A 20,391-nucleotide genomic window follows, 5' to 3' on the forward strand; every position below is an offset into this window, starting at 1 on the left:
AATCATCAGTCAATTGATTGAAAGCTTGGGAGAAAATAGGACTGCTTTTGATGGAATGATTTGGAGCCAAAAGGACAGTTCTCTGAGACTTATTCCAGTATGAGCAGGCCACTGCTTATTAAAAGTTATGTTATAAAAAAGAAACAGCATTGCAAAAGCAGTAAATCAGAAAGGTATTTTTACCTGTGCTTAACGTCCTTTCTCTCTCAGTTACATCAAGTTTCAGTGAATTCTTGACTAAAATTTTAAGAAAACCAGTTTTCAAGTAAAAATTGTTTCTCCAAAGAGCATAAACATTCTGAAATTTTAGAAATACCTCCTGCTTATGTGTAATTGTGTGATCCTACATTCTGTTTAAAGCATAATTCTTACTTTTCATTGGAGTCAAAGGGGCATTCTTACCAGAAGAATGAGAAGTTGTGCTCCATTTATGTGTGATGTGTCAGAATGCATTCTACTGTCACATATAACTGGTTAGAACAAATTTAAAAAATTAATAAAATCAAAACATAGAAACCAAAAGGGGTATTCATTAAGCTCTGTCTTACCACTCATTACACTGGGGTACATGGAACATAACGTTGACCACAGTTATCTGAACTAACAGGGTCCCAGCTTCTCTGGCTAGTGTACAGAGTGCATTGGATTAACAGACGTATCACATACATATGTACAATTACAGATTATATGTATCCTTAAACAGGTTTTTATAAGAAACTCTGGATGTTTACCTTTCAGAAAGCACGCTATGTGTTATAATAGCTCTTAACATTTGTTCTTAGAAATGCCATACCAGATCTTCCCCACCAACACGACACCCGCTTTCGTATTTTGAGTGCCTTTTGCCCAGGGTTTTCCTACGTGCATGTCTTGCTATTTAGTTTGCAACTGACATTCTGAGAAAATGGTTGATTTGTATGGAAAGACAGAAAAGGTCCGATAGTTATTATTGCCGGCTGCGTCTTGGTGGGGATGGCTCAGGGGAAACCGTAAACATTCAGGCTTTCCAGAGAGTATGCATGCCGTTACTAAGGTTAACTCAGGATCCCTGAGTGGTGAGGGGAAAGAAGATGGAATATGGAAATCATATGGAAATAAGCCACTGGATATTGAAAGCATCATTTACTCGGATGGTATTTCGACAGACAGCTGAGGCCGCCCAGACGACTTAGACTTTAAACTCACATCACACCTCTGACATTAGCAGCAGCCCCAGAAGTCAGAAATGGAGAAAGACAGCTACCCAGAGCCTGCAGCTCACGTCCAGCCCACTCGGAAGGAAATGCTGATATTTCCTATATTTACATCCAAATTCCTGGGGAGGCATTTTCATATTGAAGAGCTTTGCTATCTGGAAAAAAGCAGCATAAGCTACAGTTTCCTGGCCATGACATCCAGCCGGCCAGCCGGCCCCGCTCCCCTTCCTGCTTGCCGGTCCTTCTCCCGGACTGTGCCACATCTGAAATAGGAAACTGGAGCCGCTACAGATGCAAAGACGCCTTTAGCTAGCCACTCCCCGAGTGATGTACGGCACGTGTGAAACTGGGGGGTCATATGTGGGTTTGTTGTAGACTCAAGGGTAGAAGGTTGAGTGGGTTTTATGGCAGAGTTCAGGCCTAGATGCTGGGAGTACAGAAATTATCACACTTGTTTTTATTTCTGTTCCCATGGAAACTAAAATCATCTGCTGCCCAAGTTGAATGAGGTGTTCTGAAATACGAGTTTCAGTTTTTCAGGAGAGTGAAGAGCTGCTTTTTGTCTTCAGCTTTCAGAGCCTTACTTTCACAGGCAGGGTTAAAAAGGTTCAGGTGTGGTTTGAAGGCACAGAGGCTACAGAGAGGGGTCACACTCAGCGGCATGGTCCTTACAAGAAGCAGAGTGGAGCTCGGTCAGCCACTTGCTGGGAATGGGCTGGCCAGGGCCCCTGGAGCTCCACCAGGCCCTCGGACACCTGTAGGAGCATATGCAATAAACTGAAAACTTACCTTTAGATGGCACAGGAGTGTTTCGACGTCATTAGGGAAAAATCCCCCGTTAAGCTTCCTCCCCATAGAAGCCAACGTTGACTTTCTTTCACTTACAGAGAAATCCCCAAGGGCCACATTTGAATGTTTAACGCCATTTCTATCAATGAAACACAAGTCTACAAAAAGCCTCCCTGGCAACCTGCAGGGAAGTTGACAACCCTGGTGGCGCCACCCCAGCCCTTCTAGCCGTATGAGGCCAGCCCGGGTCACCACCAGGCTACGACTGGAAAACACAGCCGGGTCAATGCAGTGTTGGCACTTTCATCCTTCATGGGGTGGGGGGCGGGGGTGGAAGCCCCCGACCAGGGACAATTCAGAGCCTGTAGACTCCCCCTGCCTTCCCTGGGTTGTTCAGAGCAGCCAGACTGGCCCCAGGCCCCAGGTGCTGAGCTGGCCCCGCCGTTGCCAGGCCCCTTCCCTGTGGGACAGCAGCTTTCTCCTCTCCTTTCTCCAAAGGGCTTTGTTCTTCAACAGCAAAGTGCCGAGTTCAGGCCACATTCTCTTCCGGTTCTACACATTTTATAACTCTGCTTAGTAAAGACATGTCATTGCAGCAGATTTGGGGATGAGGTCAGGAAGCGCCTTCTTTGTCTTTCCGTGTGTTTTACTGTACATGGGAAGAGTGATGTATGTAAGCTCCTCATCTCTCTTGCGTTACCCAGAAGCTGCAGGTAGCTGCAGGTAGCACCAGGTAGAGCCAGTGAGGAGCCCTCACCAGGGCAGTGCGCACAGACTTCAGAACCTCTGCTTCTGGCTGTAACTTCTGAGCTGCAGATTCCTGACACCAGCATTACAGTCTATGTGTGTCGACCAACAGTCACAAGCTAAAGTGACCCCAGGGGCTGGACAAATGGCATCAACGGACCACAGAGGACCGAGGTTAGGCACCAGGACCACTGCTGCCCAGGGAACCGGGAGAACACACGGCCAGGGCCAGCCACAGAGGTCCTCAGGGGGAAGCTGGGCACAGTCAGCTTGCCCTCTCTGTACAGATTCCATGAAGACAGCTGATCGATTAGCATAAGAGTCATTTCCAGTTAAATGCTGAATATTGAACAAATGGGGTTTTTTTTCTTAGCCCCCCCCCAACCATGATAGCCCTCTAAAGTATCAAAAGCTATTTTAAAAGGGGTGAACACAGACAACCAGAAAGGAAATAAAAGCCATAAAATCTAGAAAACAATAAAGCCATGGGTGTGGGGCCAGTGAGAGCAGGTCTGAGGCAACTAAAATGTGAACCTGCAGAAAGGGGAAGCCAAGACACAAGCCCCCCAGGGTTCTTGTGATGAAACCAAGAGGAAATCCTTTGACCCAAGGGCAGGCCCCACCCTGCTCCCCATAGTCAGGTGCCAGAATGCTGAGCTCCCGGCTCATGAGCTCTGCCTGCGCACAAAGAGTTTCCTTAATGCCTCAGTCTGAGATCTGAACAGACAGCCAAGGAAGTCTCTAGCAGGCAGAGATCAAAACAGAGAAACAAAGATAATGCAACAAAAGAAAGCTTAGAATAATAGAGCATAGGTCTTTGGAAAGATAAAGGGTAATATCACATCCATAAAACAAGAATAGAATATTATAAAAAAAGAGCACTTAGAGAATATAAAAGAGCTCTTAGAAATTAAAAATAGAATGACTAGGAAAAAAACAAATAGGTAGAAACTGGGGATGAAACTCAGTGGTAGAATGCATGCAAGGCCCTGGCTTTTATTTCTGGTACCACAAAATAAATAGATTGATAGGCAGAAAATTTGAAGCTTTTGTTTACAAAATTATAATGCACCAATGAAAAATAAATTTAAAAAAGCAATGAGGCAATGTTCTACGAATTAATAATATCTGCTCCTATGAAGTGAAATACTTTAAGTTGATAAAAAGAAAATTACAAAACATACATAAGGTCTTCTACCATTTTGGGGTAAAAATACATATATTTGTATATTTTAAAAATCTGACAAAGTAGACCCACAGAGATGGAAAGTGAAGAGATCATTAGAGGGTCAGCTAAGGTCCTGTGAACAAATACCAAAGTTCCAAAAAGAGATTAGGGAAAGGAGAGAGGAAAATTAACAAAGAAATAACTCAATAATTTTTTCCCAGAACTAAAAACAAATACTCAATCCACTCAGTACCTGATAAGCAAAAAGACCTGCCCCAAGGAACATAACGGGGACTTTTCTGAACAGTGGGGCAAAGAAAAGAGTCCAGAGATGGGAAAAGGGCTCAGTGTTAAAGTTCACAAGAGAGAAATGACCGAACGTCCCAACTGCCCTTCTGAACAGGAAGTAAAATTGAAAAATGCTTCCCAAATGCTCAGAAAATGGCACCGAACTTAGAATTTTATACCTAGCCAGAGTCACAGTCAAGTTTGAGTAGAGAAGCCAAGGACATTGGCAAACATGAAAAGTCTCACAAAAACAAAAACAAAACAAACAAAAAATGCTTGGAGGCAACTCAAGGTAAAATCCACCAAAAAAAAGAAGAAGAAATAACCAAGAAAATGGAATCCAAAAAACAGGGATCCCTCCACTGGAGAAGAAGGAAATGCCCAAGATAGTAGGGCAGGAAAAGACCAGACCAGCTCCGAAAGGTAGACCTGCAGAGGAACTAGCCAGCCCTGGCACATGAGTCCTTCACCACTGGCACGTCCAGCGTACGGAGAGGGGTCAGCAGATCTGAGCGAGTGCAGAGGGCTTGGCTACAGACACAGGGAAAAACAGCAAAGGAAAAAGACAGAAGTCGATGACTGTCCTCGGGGAGGGGACAGGAATGAACTTAACAAGTGCATGAAACGTTCAGCTAAGAACACCCCCGGGGTGGCCATGAGAACGGCAGGGGTGAACTGGACACCACTGTCCTATGCTCACATGTGAAACTGCACGCCATGCACAACCGCAAGAATGGGATCCGAATAAGATAAGGTTACTCCATGTACCTATAATATGGGGAAATACACTCGACTGTCGGTATATCTAAAAAGAAAAACTTTAAAAATTAAAAAAAAAGGAACACCTACAAAGTGAGAGTGATGTGCAGATTAAAGATTAGATTAGCCAAAAACTATTGTACAATTAGAGTGGAAAGGGGGAAGGTATGCGTGTGGGCTTATTTTTTACTGGGGGTGGGGGCAGTGAGACATCTCAATAACCGTCTTATAATCTCATTAGATAGAAAGTTAATGAATATTATCTAAATTTGAAAAACAAAATCAAGAGATGTATTGTCTCAAATTCGAGATGCCATGAATTAAAATGACTCCATTATTTTATTTACATCTAAAAATAAGATGTTCAATGCCAATTGAACAGTAACATCACATCTCTCGAAAGACTTAATGATCTCGTAGGCATTAAAATCGGGAAGTGGGTATATGGTTTGGATATACAGCAGTGTGATCCACAAGAAATAACTAAAGTAGTTCCAACCGTTCACCCACAGGGACAGGAACTGAGCTGATGAAGGGACAGGAATTGAGCTGATGAAGGCAGGGCCATGATAATAAATAAATAATAAATAATTATTATTATTATCATAATTCCTGTTGAACTGGTTGACATTTAAAAATATTATGTGTACAAATTTGATTCAAAAGTTTAAAATAAATAAATAAATAATGGTACAACCTCCAATTAAAAAACAAACTTCCTTTGCTCCAATGTTCATGAGGCAGACTTAAATGCTATTTAATAAAACTATTTAGCATAAAAGATTTTGCAACTCTCATTATTTCACCACTCAAAATCAACTACCTACTGATAAAGAAAGCTATAAAACAATCCAAAACCACTCTAAAGGAAGCATCCCCATCTTCTGCCCTCTTCCACTAAATGAAACAAAATACAAAATACAGTTGTTTATTCAGTTATTTTATAGATATTCATCTGCCCGTGTTTCGGAGACAGCGAACTCTGACCTGATCTATACTTACGAGGGGCGGTTTACTTAGCTAAAGTGGAGAGCTGGCTCATTTCTTGCCTCCTTATCTTGGAAAGGCATCATTTTATCATGGAGCATAGAGACACATGTCACCTGTACCAGGTATCTGCTAATCATACATTAGCTCCCCTGCTGACAGCAGACCCAAGATTTATTTAGAACATGTATGCAAAAGGGGTGAGCTGATTAGAGCCTAAATTCTTACCAGATCTAAATTCTCCCCAAAGAAAAGGTACTTTTCTGTCTCCCCAATTACAGTACATAAAATCTCCCCACTGGTTTGGAAGCAGTGCTAAGTCCATCGCCATTATTAACTTTGACTAATAAAAAAATATGGACCCAGGGCTGAGGCTGGGGCTCAGGGGCAGAGCACTTGCCTGGCATGTGTGAGGCACTGGGTTTGATTCTTAACACCGCATACAAAAAAAAATAAATAAAATAAAAGCATGCTGCTGTCTGTCTACAACTACCAAAAAAAAAAAAATCACACACACATGTGACTATACACACACACACACACACACACACACACACACACACACACGATGGTACCAACTGACCATATCATAGACTATAGAAAGTCTGAGGTTTCACCCACTTACAAGAGAACAGGTTAGGCTGGCAGAGTGTTAAGGATACTGGCAGAAAGTGTGAGCCACCTGGGTCAAAGAAAAGAATCTGCTGCTCATGGGAACAGCAACAACCAGAATTTCAGTGTTGGCTCCCAAGTCCCCATTTTCCATTAGGCAAGGAGAGGGGCCTAGGTGATTGGCAGTAGTTTGCATTTCAGAAAAAGGACTCCACGTTTGGGGAATCTAAATCTTTTTCTTTTAATAATTTTATTATGGAAAAATATACATAAAATTTGCCCTGCTCTTAGGTGCACAATTCAGTGGCATGAAATGATCAGTAACCCTGCCTTTGTTCTACCATAAACAAATGCAGCTTTGGCCCCAGAGCAGTTTGGATACGAGGTGGCCCCTAAAAGCCCCATGTGGCATGGCAGGAATGTCAAAAACTGGAATGATTAGACCATGAGAGCTGTGACCTGACCAGTGGATCCATCCATCTGGTGGACTGGTAATCTGAATGGACTAACTGGGTGCTAACTGTAGGCAGCGGGTGCCTGGAGGACACAGGCTCTGGGTGTGCCTTGGGCATTACGGATGGTCCTCCTTCTCCCTCCTCTTTCTGCTCCCTGCCGTTGGCAAGATGAGCGGCAGAGGTTACTCGGTCTGTGGTACATGACTTTTACAGCACACACACACACACACACACACACACACACACACACACTTCTTTATGACTCTTTCTTAAAATTATAAGGTGGACCATTTAGATAACTGGAAACCAGTCCAAAGAAGCTAACTCACTCACAGGCTGAGGGGATGTGTGTGCGGAATCATTACAGCTGAGCCAGGCGGTAGGCAGTGACTGCACGTCCATCCTTATAGAGGAATCCCCTCCTTCCCTGGATTAACACCAGGCTTTCTTCTTGCTGTTGTTGGCTCTATTTAACACTCCCTTGCAGACCGCCCCTCTGCCGGGAAGTCAGAGCTGCACTCAGTTCCCACTTGCTCTACCTACTGGTACCACCTGCGCTAGTTAGCTCACCTACATGAGCTCACTGTTTTCCACGTACACATGTAAAATGGGACTCGTGTCACCAAGATCACATGAGATAACGCCTAGTCCTTTACTTGGCGCTCAGTAGGTACTAAAAAAATGGTAGCCATTGTTAAATGCAGGTCCCCCTGGGGCCACATCCTCAGCGTTCTTCTTTCTTACTGTGATGGAGCTAAAGAGCTTGGTGCTAATTTCTCCAGCTCTCATTTAGTTTTCCACAATATTATAGCATATTGAGCAAAGGCCACCAGACCAGGCAGACTGGCTCACGCGCCCGACCCCATAAGCACCTCATGCCAACCCAAGCCTGAAGACCAAGGGAGCCCTAGAAGGAAGTAACTGGTCACTCTGACCTGGCTTTATTTCTTTAAGTCAACATCAGTCTGTTGTTATTGCTCAACTTTTACCAACCTTGCACCTTTGCATTTTAACAAGCTAGCATGCACATGCCAAATAAAAAGCCCAGCTCTGCAGACACACACCCAGGGCTGTTCTACTATGACCGGGGATCAAGCCTCCCTCTCAACTCGCCTTCTTTATAATCAGCAAACTCTTCAGTAAACAAATGCCTCTCCCTGGTTTTGCAAGTTGTTTAATAAGTGATTAACAGAGAGATTTCTCCTTTGCTAATATTGCTGATTTCCTCCTGCTGTTCTGACTTTGGAATGTAAATTAGTCTGGGTTTGAACAGCTCCTAGAGCTGTATGTACATGATGATTACCCTTCTTTGTCTTAAAATATAATATTTAATTATAACTTCACAGATGACTTAAAATTCTGCTTCTCCTCGGGGAAAAAAATACCCATAACTAGGATTTATGAAAAATTATTAGTTATAGTAAATCCTAGAAAATAAATTGGATTTTTAAAATCTGTGATTTTTAGCACATTAGGCTTTTTATCAGGAAGGCAACGCAACGCTGGCAGAAAATGCCAGTGAAATATTCAAGTAGCGATCCCGGGTCTCCCGGCTGAGACAGGCGCGAGGCGGTGGCGGTGGTGGAATTCGCTGGATTTTGAAATTTGCTTTTAGAAAAGGAAATGTCACATAATAGGCAGAGGACAAGTGGCAATTCTTAGTGACTTCTCCCCATTCCCCTGAGTCGGACTGTCTTCTCCCCCTCCTCACCTACACACCTGCCTTCCACCAAGAGCTGTGAGAAAGCCGGAGGAGCCGGACTTCAGGACTGGAGTCACTCATTTCTGGCATCCTTTAGCCACACTTAACACCACTTAGTCCCCTGCATGAGCACACACATGTAGTGTTCTCTCTCTCTCTCTCTCTCTCTCTCTCTCTCTCTCTCTCTCTCTGAAAAGTACCCTGCTCCACGGGCCTGAGAAAATCAATACACAGCTAGCAAATATTTGAGCTGCATTTATATAAGCAATTCCTTTACGAAAAACAAATTCCAACCAGCATAATTTCAAGGACCCTGAATCATGGCGTTTCATTTAAAAAGAAAAAAATGCTTTTCTACGTGAAGGAGGACTTTTTCCTGGACTAGAAACCCCAACCCAGAGCTCCTGCTTACACTGAACGTCCTCCTTCAGATCTCATACCTAACTACGACCCCATCTCCTCCCAATGCTGTTTATCAAACACAGACCATTTTCCACTTTAAAGATCACTAGTCCCCGAGGCTATTCTCTGGAACACCGGAGAGCTGAAGGTGTTCTGTTGTGTGGGTAAGGTCCTTCCACCACCTGGCAGGTTTGACTGCGGTAGGCACAGGAACCGCGGTCGCAGACAACACAGGGTTTGAAAGACACCCGGGGCTCGGTGGCAGGGACGCAGGTTCAAGGGCGTGGAGAATACCTGATCCACTGGGATCTCGACCCGCGTGTCCTCATCTTCTTGGACTTCTGCTGCCCCCCGCATTTCAGACCTCTCTTCTCCAGCTTTGAAAATGCCTTCATCTGGAATTTGAGACAAACACAGTGACAATCAAAAGCCAATGGTGACATCGTGTGGCTGAATGCGAGAACTGCAGCAACATCCCCAATGGGTTTGTTTTTTTTTTCTTCTTCCTAGTAGTAAATGGGCTCCCTTTTTAGTGGCAGGATTTTGGCAGCCCCTCCCCCCCCCCTACATTTCCATTAGGGAAGGTTCCAGCTCTGCAGAAACTCCTGCTCGACCCTGGCTACTGACTTGGTAATGCACCCCTCCTCGGGGGGCCACTAACTCGGCTCTCAGTTCTCCCCTCCTAGCCACTGACCAGCGGCAGGGCCTGCTGCTTTACAAGGCTACTTTTTCCAAGGAAAATGCTATACATTCAATATAACGTATTGGAATAATTCCCTCTCGCCCCAAAAAATCAATATCATTGACTTCACGGACTTCCACAAGATTCTCGCAACCTGTGACTTTAAATCCCTAAGATAAAATGGAGCCTGAGTCTCTAAGTCTGTAGGTGAAGCTCCTCCACTCGCTCTCCTCGGGAAGGCAATCGTGGCTGTTTTCCATATTTGAAGTCATTTTCATGTCTCCCCCAGCCTCCTCCTCCCCAGGCCAAGTAATCAAAGCGTCCCGGGCCCATTTGTCATTCTGTCTGTCAACTGGCCCCGAGACAGGTGAACGCCCGCCGCAGCGGTTCTCACTCGTTCTCTCGGCCCGATGTTGAAGGCTCTCCAGGGACGGCAATCTTGCCTCCTTCCCTGGTAATCTGTTACAGTGCTTGGTCACCCCTACGGTCTGCAAAACATGTTTTTATCTTTTTTCTTACAGTCCCCTCTCCTTCCGTGATGGAAGCTTGTTGGCCGGACCCACAATCATGTAACGTGTGGATAACACTGCACATGGCCAAAGTTACGAGGTCGCCCTCGATTAAATGTGGGGTATGTTCTTGCATCTGCTGAGGAGCAATGCTCTGTGAGGCACGCTGAGCCCAGGAGCAGCCTGTGGGGTGAGGGAGGCAGACAGTTCCCCGAGGGTGCTCCCGGTCCAACCAGGAGAGAGATGCAGCCTGCATGAGGTGTGCGGGGACACTGGGGGACAGTGCTGCCACAGTGAGGGGCCGCTCAGAGTCTGGGGGGTGAGAAGATGCAGCCACAGAGGGGGGAGGGGGAGGAGGCCCGCCCAGCCCCTCAGAAGACATCAATCATATCAGAGGCTGGGCTAGGAGACCCCAGCTAGGACCATGGACGTGACTATTTGGGGGACACTTCTGTGTCCAAATGCTGCACCTACCTGTATCCTTACTACTCATGGTCAGTGAAATGTGTAGCTGTATCCAAGCAGAGCCAGGAAGGTCTGCAGATGTGTTTTTAGAATGGGCTTTCCAGCAGAAAAGAAGAATACAATCGATGATCACAAAATAAAATTGAAAGGGCACTGGGATGGAAAATGGCAGCCAAGAGGACATAGGCAGCAGAGACTCACGCTGGGCACGGTCACAACAAGGCCAGCAGAACGTTTGCCTTGGGCCAGGGAGGGTCTGGCTCCCCAGGCACTGAGATGCTAGAGCCACCTCCTTAGCAGCGCAGAGCAAGAGATGAAGGTCAAGAAGGGATTCTGAGGACTAAGCAGAGGCCAAATCCAGAAGAGCAGCTGGGAAGCTACCGTGTGGCAGGAGGGAGCCCACTCGGGTTTCGATTTCACCAGGAAGACTGGGCAAAAATCACAGGTGGGGCAGTTCTGATTGTTACAGAGAACATTTTAAAAAACAGAAATAAGCACTGTTCCAATCTCATGATAACTGTCACTAATGTTTGACAACTCTCTCTCTCTCACACACACACACACACACACACAGATAGAAAACCAGATCTTATTACATATATGTCTTTTTTTACTTTAAAGTCAAATTGTATTTCCCATGACATTAAATACTACTTGGAAACAATAAAATATGGTGATAGTATATCACAATCAATAAAAAATACTGAATAATGAAAATGGAATTTTGTTGATGCATAGGTTGAGTTTATGCAATTGGTTGATTGGTGGATATGCATTAAAAGCTTCTAAATACTGTCCACTCAAGAAGCGTGGCAGGGCTGCTGCTCTTCAAGGGCTTAGATCTGGTGGGGAGATACAGATATGGGCCGTTTCTCACTCAGCACCCGGTTTGGACCCCTTTCCTGTCTTCCAAGGTGTGTGCTCAATAATCCTTCATCCCAACATGAGACAAAAGACAGATTGCCTGGTTTAATCTCTTACTGGCACATGGATTCCTCTCCTGCCTGATGTCCTCTGTACCCTCACCTCCTCCCATACTCTGCCCAGTGTTTAACTTCCCCTCCCGAAAATAGCCCCTGAGCACGCTGCCTTCCCAGCTCTGATACAGCTGACTCACGGAACTTCTCAGCCTCTTCCTCAATGCTCTTCTGCCCCGTGCCAAAGGGAACCTCTCCACGTGGCGTCATGTCCTACCCCAGGATGCACCGTCCCACATCCCGGCCTGAAGGCCAGGACTCTCCAGCTCCATGGGCACCCCCCAACCACAGCTCACCACCACCCTCATCCCCTGGAGTAACCTCAGCCACAACCCAAGTGAGAACCAAGGTGCACAGGGTCGGGAGCCACTGGCCCCCTCATGCCCCCAGCCTGTGCCTTCACCACCTGCTCCCTGCATCTGCCCTGTCCTGGGGCAGTGGCCTGTCGGAGTCCTGCTCACTGCTTAAGATCCATGTCCTGAAGATCCATGTCCACAAAGATCACCTCCATCTGACCCCGAAGCCCCCAGCCAAAGAAGACCAGAGCTCTCTCCTGTGCTCAATCTCCATCTCAGATGGATCCACACTTAGTTTTATCAGGTTCTTTCCCTGACCCCCACCCCCACCTCCCACTGGACCAACTTCTGTCTCTGTGAGTCCTACCCCAGCACACCATCGGCCTCACCCCAGGTCCTGAGAAAATGCGGGTTAAACTAAACTCACAGCATCATATAAGCCTTGCCTGGAAGGATCATTTACAACACAGTGTGGACGTCTACAGACTTCACCAGCGGCAAGATCAGTGGGCCAAGGCGAAGGCTCAGAAGTAAATCAGGAAATTAAAATCATTTGACACAAAAGATTTGCTAAGAAAACCAAACTTGGAAGGCAAAGAATTTGAATGCTATAATAAGAATACGTTTCTTTTCTGTCAACGCCACAGGAAAACATAACTGAAGACACGCTCCATGGAGGACGTCAAAGAAGAAATATTGAAAATTCAAAACACCTGCGTGCAAGGAGAGACTCCGGGAGAAATCTGCAAAAGCGCTACATTTTTTATAAAGGGTGATGTCATTCAAACTTTTCAAGACCTTACCACTGTCCCTTCATTACTACCACTAGTTTCAATGTGCACAGTAATTTGGCAACTTAAATCAGATAGCAATGATTCCGTGTAAGTATTATGTGGTCACTGTCACAGCAGCCTTAGGCATCCTAGCCCCAACTTGTGAAGGGAGGTGCCACCTGCAGCAGAGGCGTTGAGCCTCCCAGTGTATGCAGGGTAGTCGCAGTGTCGCTCAGGAAATTCACAAAAACAGCCACCCAGTCCCCTCCAAACCAACATCTGCAGGCTACTGACCCTCATTGCCACAGACCCTTTTCTAGGTCACCTTTTAATAGGTATTAGCATAACTTCTAACTGATCATGAAATTATGTTTCAGTGTTAGCAGTCTTGCTTCCTCTAAAATTATTTGCACATAGTAAAAACAAAGGCGGAAGGCCTTACGTCATCTGAAAGCGGACTCTCCCTCCGAGGTAGGAAATTGGGTGTTCCTCACCCAGCGCCTGGCTGTCAGGAATCTCTGACTCTGTCCCTCACTCCCACACTTCCCACCCAGCACTCCATAGGGACTGCACATGCTGAAATTACCAGTGGCCGTTAATGACGATGCTCTTCAAGTTCCCACTCACTTGCTCTCTCAGCAGCTTTTAAAACAGGTGATATATTCCGCCCCCTCCTCTCCCTCTCCAGTTCAACCTCTTAGATGAATCTCTTCCTGAACCTCTCCTTCCTTTCGCTGTCCTGCATCCTCCAGACAACAGTCAAGTGACATTAACAGATGGTAAGTTACTAGACCTGTCCACAGTTCAGAGCTCTCCAGTGAACTCTGTTTCCTCACATAACTTACAGAGATGAACAACTGGGACCCCATTTCTCCCTAGAGTCTCCAAAGGAACACAGCCCAAGACACCTTGACTTTAGCCTGGTGAGGCCCATCTTGGAATTCTGACCTCCAGAACTACAGCATATCTGTGTAGTTTTAAATCAACTAGTTTGTGATGATATGTTACAGCAGCAAGAAGAGACTAATACACCACACATCTAAAAGCAATAGGTGGAGAGACTCTGAGGGCAGCCGTCACCACGGATTCCCTTAGTGATCCCAGCAGATACCTGCCGGGTGGGGGCAGGCGACTCAATGCCTTCTCTCCTCCTGCCATCGAGGCCATGGTCAGAGAGCCCTCCTTGGAGCTCTGCCTTCTGTTTCCCTTCCCTGTTATTACTTCTCTCTCTCCCTCCCTACAAGGTGAAAAACACCACCACCACCCCAAACACCCACACGTCTGCCAGGAGAAAAGGGATTAGATATTCCAAGTCTTCCCCTGCCCTAAACCTTGGTAATAAAAGCCATTCGCTGGCGCACTAAAGAGCGAGAACAGATTCGGCACACCATGCTGCTCTCGTTCAATTACTACACGAAGGATCAAATTCCATGCTTGGACGCACACTGCACCCAAATTCAGCGCTAATCTCCTCTCTCTGAATCGCGAATAGACATCTCAGGGCCTGTTACACAGGAAAGCAGTAACGAACACTCTAGTAAAAATAAAAATGTTCCTCAATTATTTCTCACTTATCCCTTATGAATTTTACTGCCTACACATGCAGCGGAGCCTCCGAGGAAGGGAACTCACGCTGCTTCCTGTTGTGTAATAATGGGAACCCGTTCCCCACCCATCACCGGCCCATCACGGGGCCAAAGCTTGTGTTTTCTGCCTCCCTGCAGCGGCGGCCACTGGAATGAAGGCAGCGCCTGTCCACGAGGAGCCGTGTTCCAGCTTAACTTCCCGCTGGGCTTTAATGTCCTGGGTAGGAGTTCTCCAACAGTGCTGAGGATGATCAGTATTTAAGGCCAACAATCTTGCTCTCTCCCCAGAAGTATTATAAATTACTCTCATATTGCATGATATACCATATTTTAATATCTCTAGGGTTTAAAACTGATTGAAATTTTTTTATTTTTAAATTTGTTCTAATTAGTTACACATGACAATAGAATGCATTGTGACACATTGAACACAAATGGAGCACGACTTCTCCCTCCTCTGGCTGAACATGGTGGTGAAACACAGGGTAGTGTAGTCAGGCATGCACACAGGGCAGTAACGTCCATCTCCTCCCATCAGCCTTCTCACCCCACAGCCTCTCCCCTCCCTTCACTCCCCTCTGCACAATCCAAAGTTCCTTCATTCTTCCCTATCTTCCCCACTAAGGATCAGCATCCACTTATCAGAGAAAACATTCAGCCTTTGGTTTGGGGGGTTGGCTTCTGTCGATATTCTCCAACAACATTCATTTACTTGCAAGTGCCATAATTTCATTCTTCTTTAAGGCTGAGTACTAATCCATTGTGTAGATGTACCACAGTTCCTTTATCCATTCATCTGTGAAGGGCATCTAGGTTGGCTCCACAGGTTAGCTGTTGTGAATTGTGCTGCTATGAACATTGACGTGGCTACATCACTGTAGTATGCTGATTTTAAGTCCTTTGGGTATAGACTGAGGAGTGGGATAGCTGGGTCAAAGGTGGTTAAAAACTGATTGAAAGTTGACAGGATGAATAAGAAGAAAAGTGACAGCGCGATGACCAGCTGTGACTACTGTGTGGAAATCTGTGGCTGTCTGCTAACGGAAGCTCCGGGTGAAAGCCAGGAAGTCTGCGAGACTATAGTTATTTTCCTCTGGTGGACTGCTAAGACTATCTAATAAAAATGTTAGATCAAATTTAAAGCAAAATGTTAATTTTAAAAGGCAGCTCATGAAGCCCAGCAACTTACGGGGAGCAAGGAGTTTATGGCTTTGAATACATAAAACAGTGTTCTAAGAAAAAAAAAATGTAGATCTATTCACAACGCTCTTGATGCATCCCATGAATCACCAGAGGCAGAACTGAAATGAAGGTGATATAAAACTAGCCGTCAGGGGCTGGGGCTGGGGCTCAGTGGTAGAGCACCTGCCTCGCACATGTGAGGCACTGGGTTCGAGCCTCAGCACCACATAAAAATAAATAATCAGAGATATTGTGTCCATCTACAATTAATATATATATATAGCCTCTGTTGGCCTCTGTGAGCTACGCCACAGGAGCATGAGACACTGAAGTCCTACGTTAGGTTCACAGCAGAGATGCTGTCATCACAAAGCATGTGACACTGAAGCAGCTCCTAGCAGGTGGGCCGAGGGAAGCCATCTGTGAGGCTCACCCCACAGCCCACAGCCAGGAAGGAAGGGAAGACGGGTGCAGCGCCCACCATCTCCTGGTGCAGGGAGATGAGCCAGGCTGCCTCTGACCCGCTCAGGAGTGACAGGGCACCCCCGCCTGGCCACCCCTGGAGGAGGGCGCACCGTCATGAGAAGATTCAAAACAAATGACGGCCCCAGCTCTAAGCACGTCTGAGAACCCGTGGGTTGTTAACTGCTGACCTCCACGTGTTTTTCTGTGCCCATAAGTTCACATGGAAACTCTTCACAGGAACGAAAATATCATGCCATATTTTTCTATAGCAATTTATGACATTTCATGAAAATCACTTTCTCAATACACTTAAATGTGCTGGGTTTTCATGGCTGCAGTTTGAAACATCTGGCTTCTTTCCATCCCCCGACTCCCACTCCGGGGTATTAAACATCTTCTGTGATGGAACTGATGTATAAATTTGACTATTAAATATTCACGCAGAATTGATTGTAACCACGACAGGTATTTTATCTTAGCTTTAAATGGATATAACAAAATATTCTAAGTGTAGGTAGAAAGCAAAAGTAGGATTATTATCATCGATTTCCCCAGAATACAGATAATTTGGTTCTTATCTCTACATTTATATTTTATTCTTTTTAGATGTAGATGTTTTAGATTTTCACCAAAATCAGAAATACTCATAGTATAAAGCATGTATTTATAATATGTATAATTCATGCTTCTTGCTTTATACCTTGATGAATTTTTGTACGGATCTGGAGTCTACATCAGATACGTGGGACGGAGAATAATGAGTACTTCTGAGGAGTTTTTCGTAAATCAACAAGTATACACAGTGTTACATTCTCATTTCTAACCTCGTAGCCTTATAAAAACTGAACTAGAAATTAGTTTTAATTTATCAGAATAACTGAATTGTTCCTCTTTCCACCCCAGTGACTTGGAGTCACCTCGTGAGTGGCCTAAAATTCATGATTCCTGTTCTTAATTCTGGCTGGTCCAAGGATCTCCAGATGACCTCGCCTATTCCAGTGTGTGAACCAGCCGTACTTCACCACTCTGTGGTCCAGAAAATGTGTCATGGTAAACAAGGGCAGCACTTGGACGCAGCGGAAATACATCGTGTGCGCTTAAATCCTGGCCCTTTCCTCCACGCGCTGTGCACACAGGCTCAGCCCTGTGCTGGGCCCACCTGTGGGAAGAGGAGCAGGCACCGACCTCCAGATGCTTCTCACCTGCTGGGGGTGTGAAACGGAGGAGTCCAGAGCACAGATCGCCAAGTGCCGCACAGGCTACTGAGTGCCCCGGGCACAAGGGAGGTGACCAGGGAGAGGAGGAGACACAGGCAGCCTGTGGAGAGCTGCAGTGGGAAGAGCGGGGTCAGCCCCTGAGGAGCGGGAGGAGGCATTCTGGACAGAAGGCGCAGCGGGTGCAAGGAGCCACAGGGACCACAGGCAGGTGGCATGGCTGCAGCCAGGATGCAGGACAGAGGAGTGGCAGGGCATGAGGCTGGCAGGCAGGGAGGGGACCGACTCAGAAAGCCTTATGTGGTGTGACCAAGGATCGGAACTGCCCATGAAGAGGATGAAGAGCAACCGCAGGACTCCATGCAGGGCGTGGGGCCCACGGGAGCATCCCCGGCACAGGGCTTCCCAGACAGAGTGGGGATTCGTGGCAGGCTGTGCCGGAGCGGAGACACAGAGGCCTGACCATGGCTCCCTGAAAGACAGTGCAGGGGAAGCCACCAAGTCGGCAGGAGGGGACCGGGAAAGAAGGCCTGGAAGTGAAGGGAAGCCACACAAGCCAGCGTGGAGGGGGGAGGGCAGGGAAGCGGGTAACCGGCCAGACAAAGGAGTGGACTGGGAATGAAGCTCGCAGGACAGGTGAGCAGCTCCACAGCCCAGGAGTCTGACTGCAGCCCAGCCCTGGCTGGGTGCTCCGGGTCCTGCGAGAGGGCAACAGCTATGGGTTGACAGAAGGAACAAGAGACAGAGAGGTTGTACTGCAGGGCTCCCTGACGGCCGGATGTGGTAGGTGAAAGGGGAGAAGAGCTGAAGGAAGCTTCTAAGAGCCCTGGCTTGGTGTCCACGGGGCTGGTCATGCTATTTACCAGGATGGGGCAGGCAAGGGAAGGAAGGGAGTGGGGAGTTCAGAAGATGAGTCCTGACGTTACATACAGGTGCTCCTCGACGTATCGATGGGCCACATTCCAATAAACTCACCCCAAGTTGGATACATTGCAAACTGACAATGTGTGCAACACACACAACCTGCCCAACGTCACTGCTCAGCAGGACAGCCACTGGGAGCATCTGTTATGTCCCCGGGGAACATAAATATCCTCTAGAGAACCTGAACTAACCCAATGACCCTACTGCATATTGCAAGAGATAAAAATTAAAATTCGGAAGTTCGATTTCCACTGAACACCTATCATGTTCACACCAGTGTAAAGTCAAAAAATTATAAATTGAACCATCATTAGCCTGGGACAGTCTGTATTGGTTTGAGTTCCCTGTGAAGCACCCAGAGAGAAATGGCCAGTAACTGGTTGGAAACATGAGTCTACCAAGATAAAGTTCTAAGATAAGGCTACAGATCGGGAACTGTCAAATACAGTTGGAAGGCAAAGCCAACTGTGTGGGACGAGAACAGAAGATGGCTGGGAACGGGATAATAGATAATAACACCTGAGGATTGGGCAGAGGAGAAATTCACAAAGACTGAGAAGAAAGAGTACAAGGTAAGTGGGGGAGAGTGTGGACTGCCACGGGAGCCCTGGGAAAAACAACAGAGGAGAAACGGCACTAAAATGTCCTCTGGCTTTGGTATCCCAAAGACGTGGTCACTAAGAGAGAACAACTCTAGTAGAGAGCAAAAATCTGGCCATATTTTGATGTGCTATGGACAGGGGGTGAGGATTGGCTGATAAACCTTCCAAGATGGCGGCTATGAAGCAGAGCGGCCAGGCCCTGCAACCCACAGGGGCCTGAGGCCATCGAGGAAGAAAGTAGTGAAAGGAGTTAAAGCCCATGTGTTGGCTCCCACCTCCAGGGAGTTCATCACAGATGACAGCACCGTCCAGCTGATGCCAACCGGTGGCCCTAACGCACAAGCTTGTCTCACGAAATCCAGACGTCCTCAGAAACCCAAACGATTGCCTTTCACCCATGGCCAAGGGAAACGAAGACAGTCCATCTCAAAAACGTAAATGAAACTAGGGCTGTACCTCATGAGTACACCCATCATTCTTACTGCACAGGTGTCCACTGGAGTTTCAGTCTTAGCTAGAATACTGCAATGAATTTCAACACAGTAATCCACTGTGGCCGGCAGGGGCAGAGGGTAGGTGAAACAAAGAGAGAAACCTACAGGCCAGTACCCAATCCAGGCCACAGGACATTTTCCAGCTGACATCTGAGGGAAGGCATTCTGCTTAGGAAGGTTGTTGGTTGGTTCTCATTTCCAATAGAGAAATGAAAGGCTCTTTTCCTTCAGAACACTACTAAGAATCTATACAAAGAATCTTAAAAAAAAAAGAAGAAAGAAGAAGCTGCTAAAGAGAAACAAGGGTAATAAAAGTACAAAATCTATCTGCAATCGATAGACTTAAAGTAGAAGATTGAAATTGTTCCATTAAAAAGCTTTTCAAATTATGCAGACATTCACCTAAGGAATTAAAAGCCCAGCTCAAATATAAATATAAAATGAGATAAATATGTGTGGTCCACTAGTTAGTTATTACTATCAATTATTACTGAATTGTGGCTTTTAATAATCTAAGGCTTCAGCATTTACTTTCAAACTATGAACAATAGTACATTTAAAGTGGTGCATTTCGTGCCGGTACGGCCGTAAGAACAGACGGGAGACCACTTTCAAGTCTTCTCTACTTCTGAGACAGGTACTAGTGTGAACGGTGCCCCCCACAAGGCAAAGTGACTTCCAGGGAAAATATGCAAATCAGTGCCCATCAGTGCCCCAGAGCCAAGGGCCTACGTTCCTCTACTGCAGTTGGCACAGGTGACACTCCTGAATTGTCCTTACGTCTGAGTGAAGTGTGTCTAACCTGTTTCAGCATCTCGCAGATTAGTATGCTTCTACTTGCTTTAGACGATCAGAGTAAGATCTCTCCAAATCCGAGCATTTCAGGTCTTTATAGAGCAGCCTCAGTAACTTTTTAAGAAAATGATAAGATTTTATTAGAGCTGATGCCTCGCTAAAGACATAATTTAGATTGGACTGGCGGTTAATCTTCCGTCTTAACGTGAAGTAGAGGTTACAATGTCCCCAGGTCAGCATATCTTGAGTGTACTTCAAGTCTATAATTCAAGCAACTCACGTCGATAAACAGATAAAAACAAATTTTCCCATAAGAAATTTT

At 46.1% G+C, this 20,391-nt stretch overlaps 1 protein-coding gene across 1 annotated transcript in view; it reads right to left on the reverse strand.

The window, feature by feature from the left end:
- Positions 1 to 20,391, reverse strand: part of Dcdc2 (doublecortin domain containing 2) — a 143,945-nt gene that overhangs the window by 9,399 nt on the left and 114,155 nt on the right. The window contains exon 8 of the mRNA XM_076857932.2: positions 9,400 to 9,500. Coding sequence (XP_076714047.2) covers positions 9,400 to 9,500 — 101 coding nt within the window. The remainder of the gene's footprint in view (positions 1 to 9,399; positions 9,501 to 20,391) is intronic.

Source organism: Callospermophilus lateralis, chromosome 6, assembly GCF_048772815.1.
Source record: "Callospermophilus lateralis isolate mCalLat2 chromosome 6, mCalLat2.hap1, whole genome shotgun sequence".
NCBI classification, from domain to species: domain Eukaryota; kingdom Metazoa; phylum Chordata; class Mammalia; order Rodentia; family Sciuridae; genus Callospermophilus; species Callospermophilus lateralis.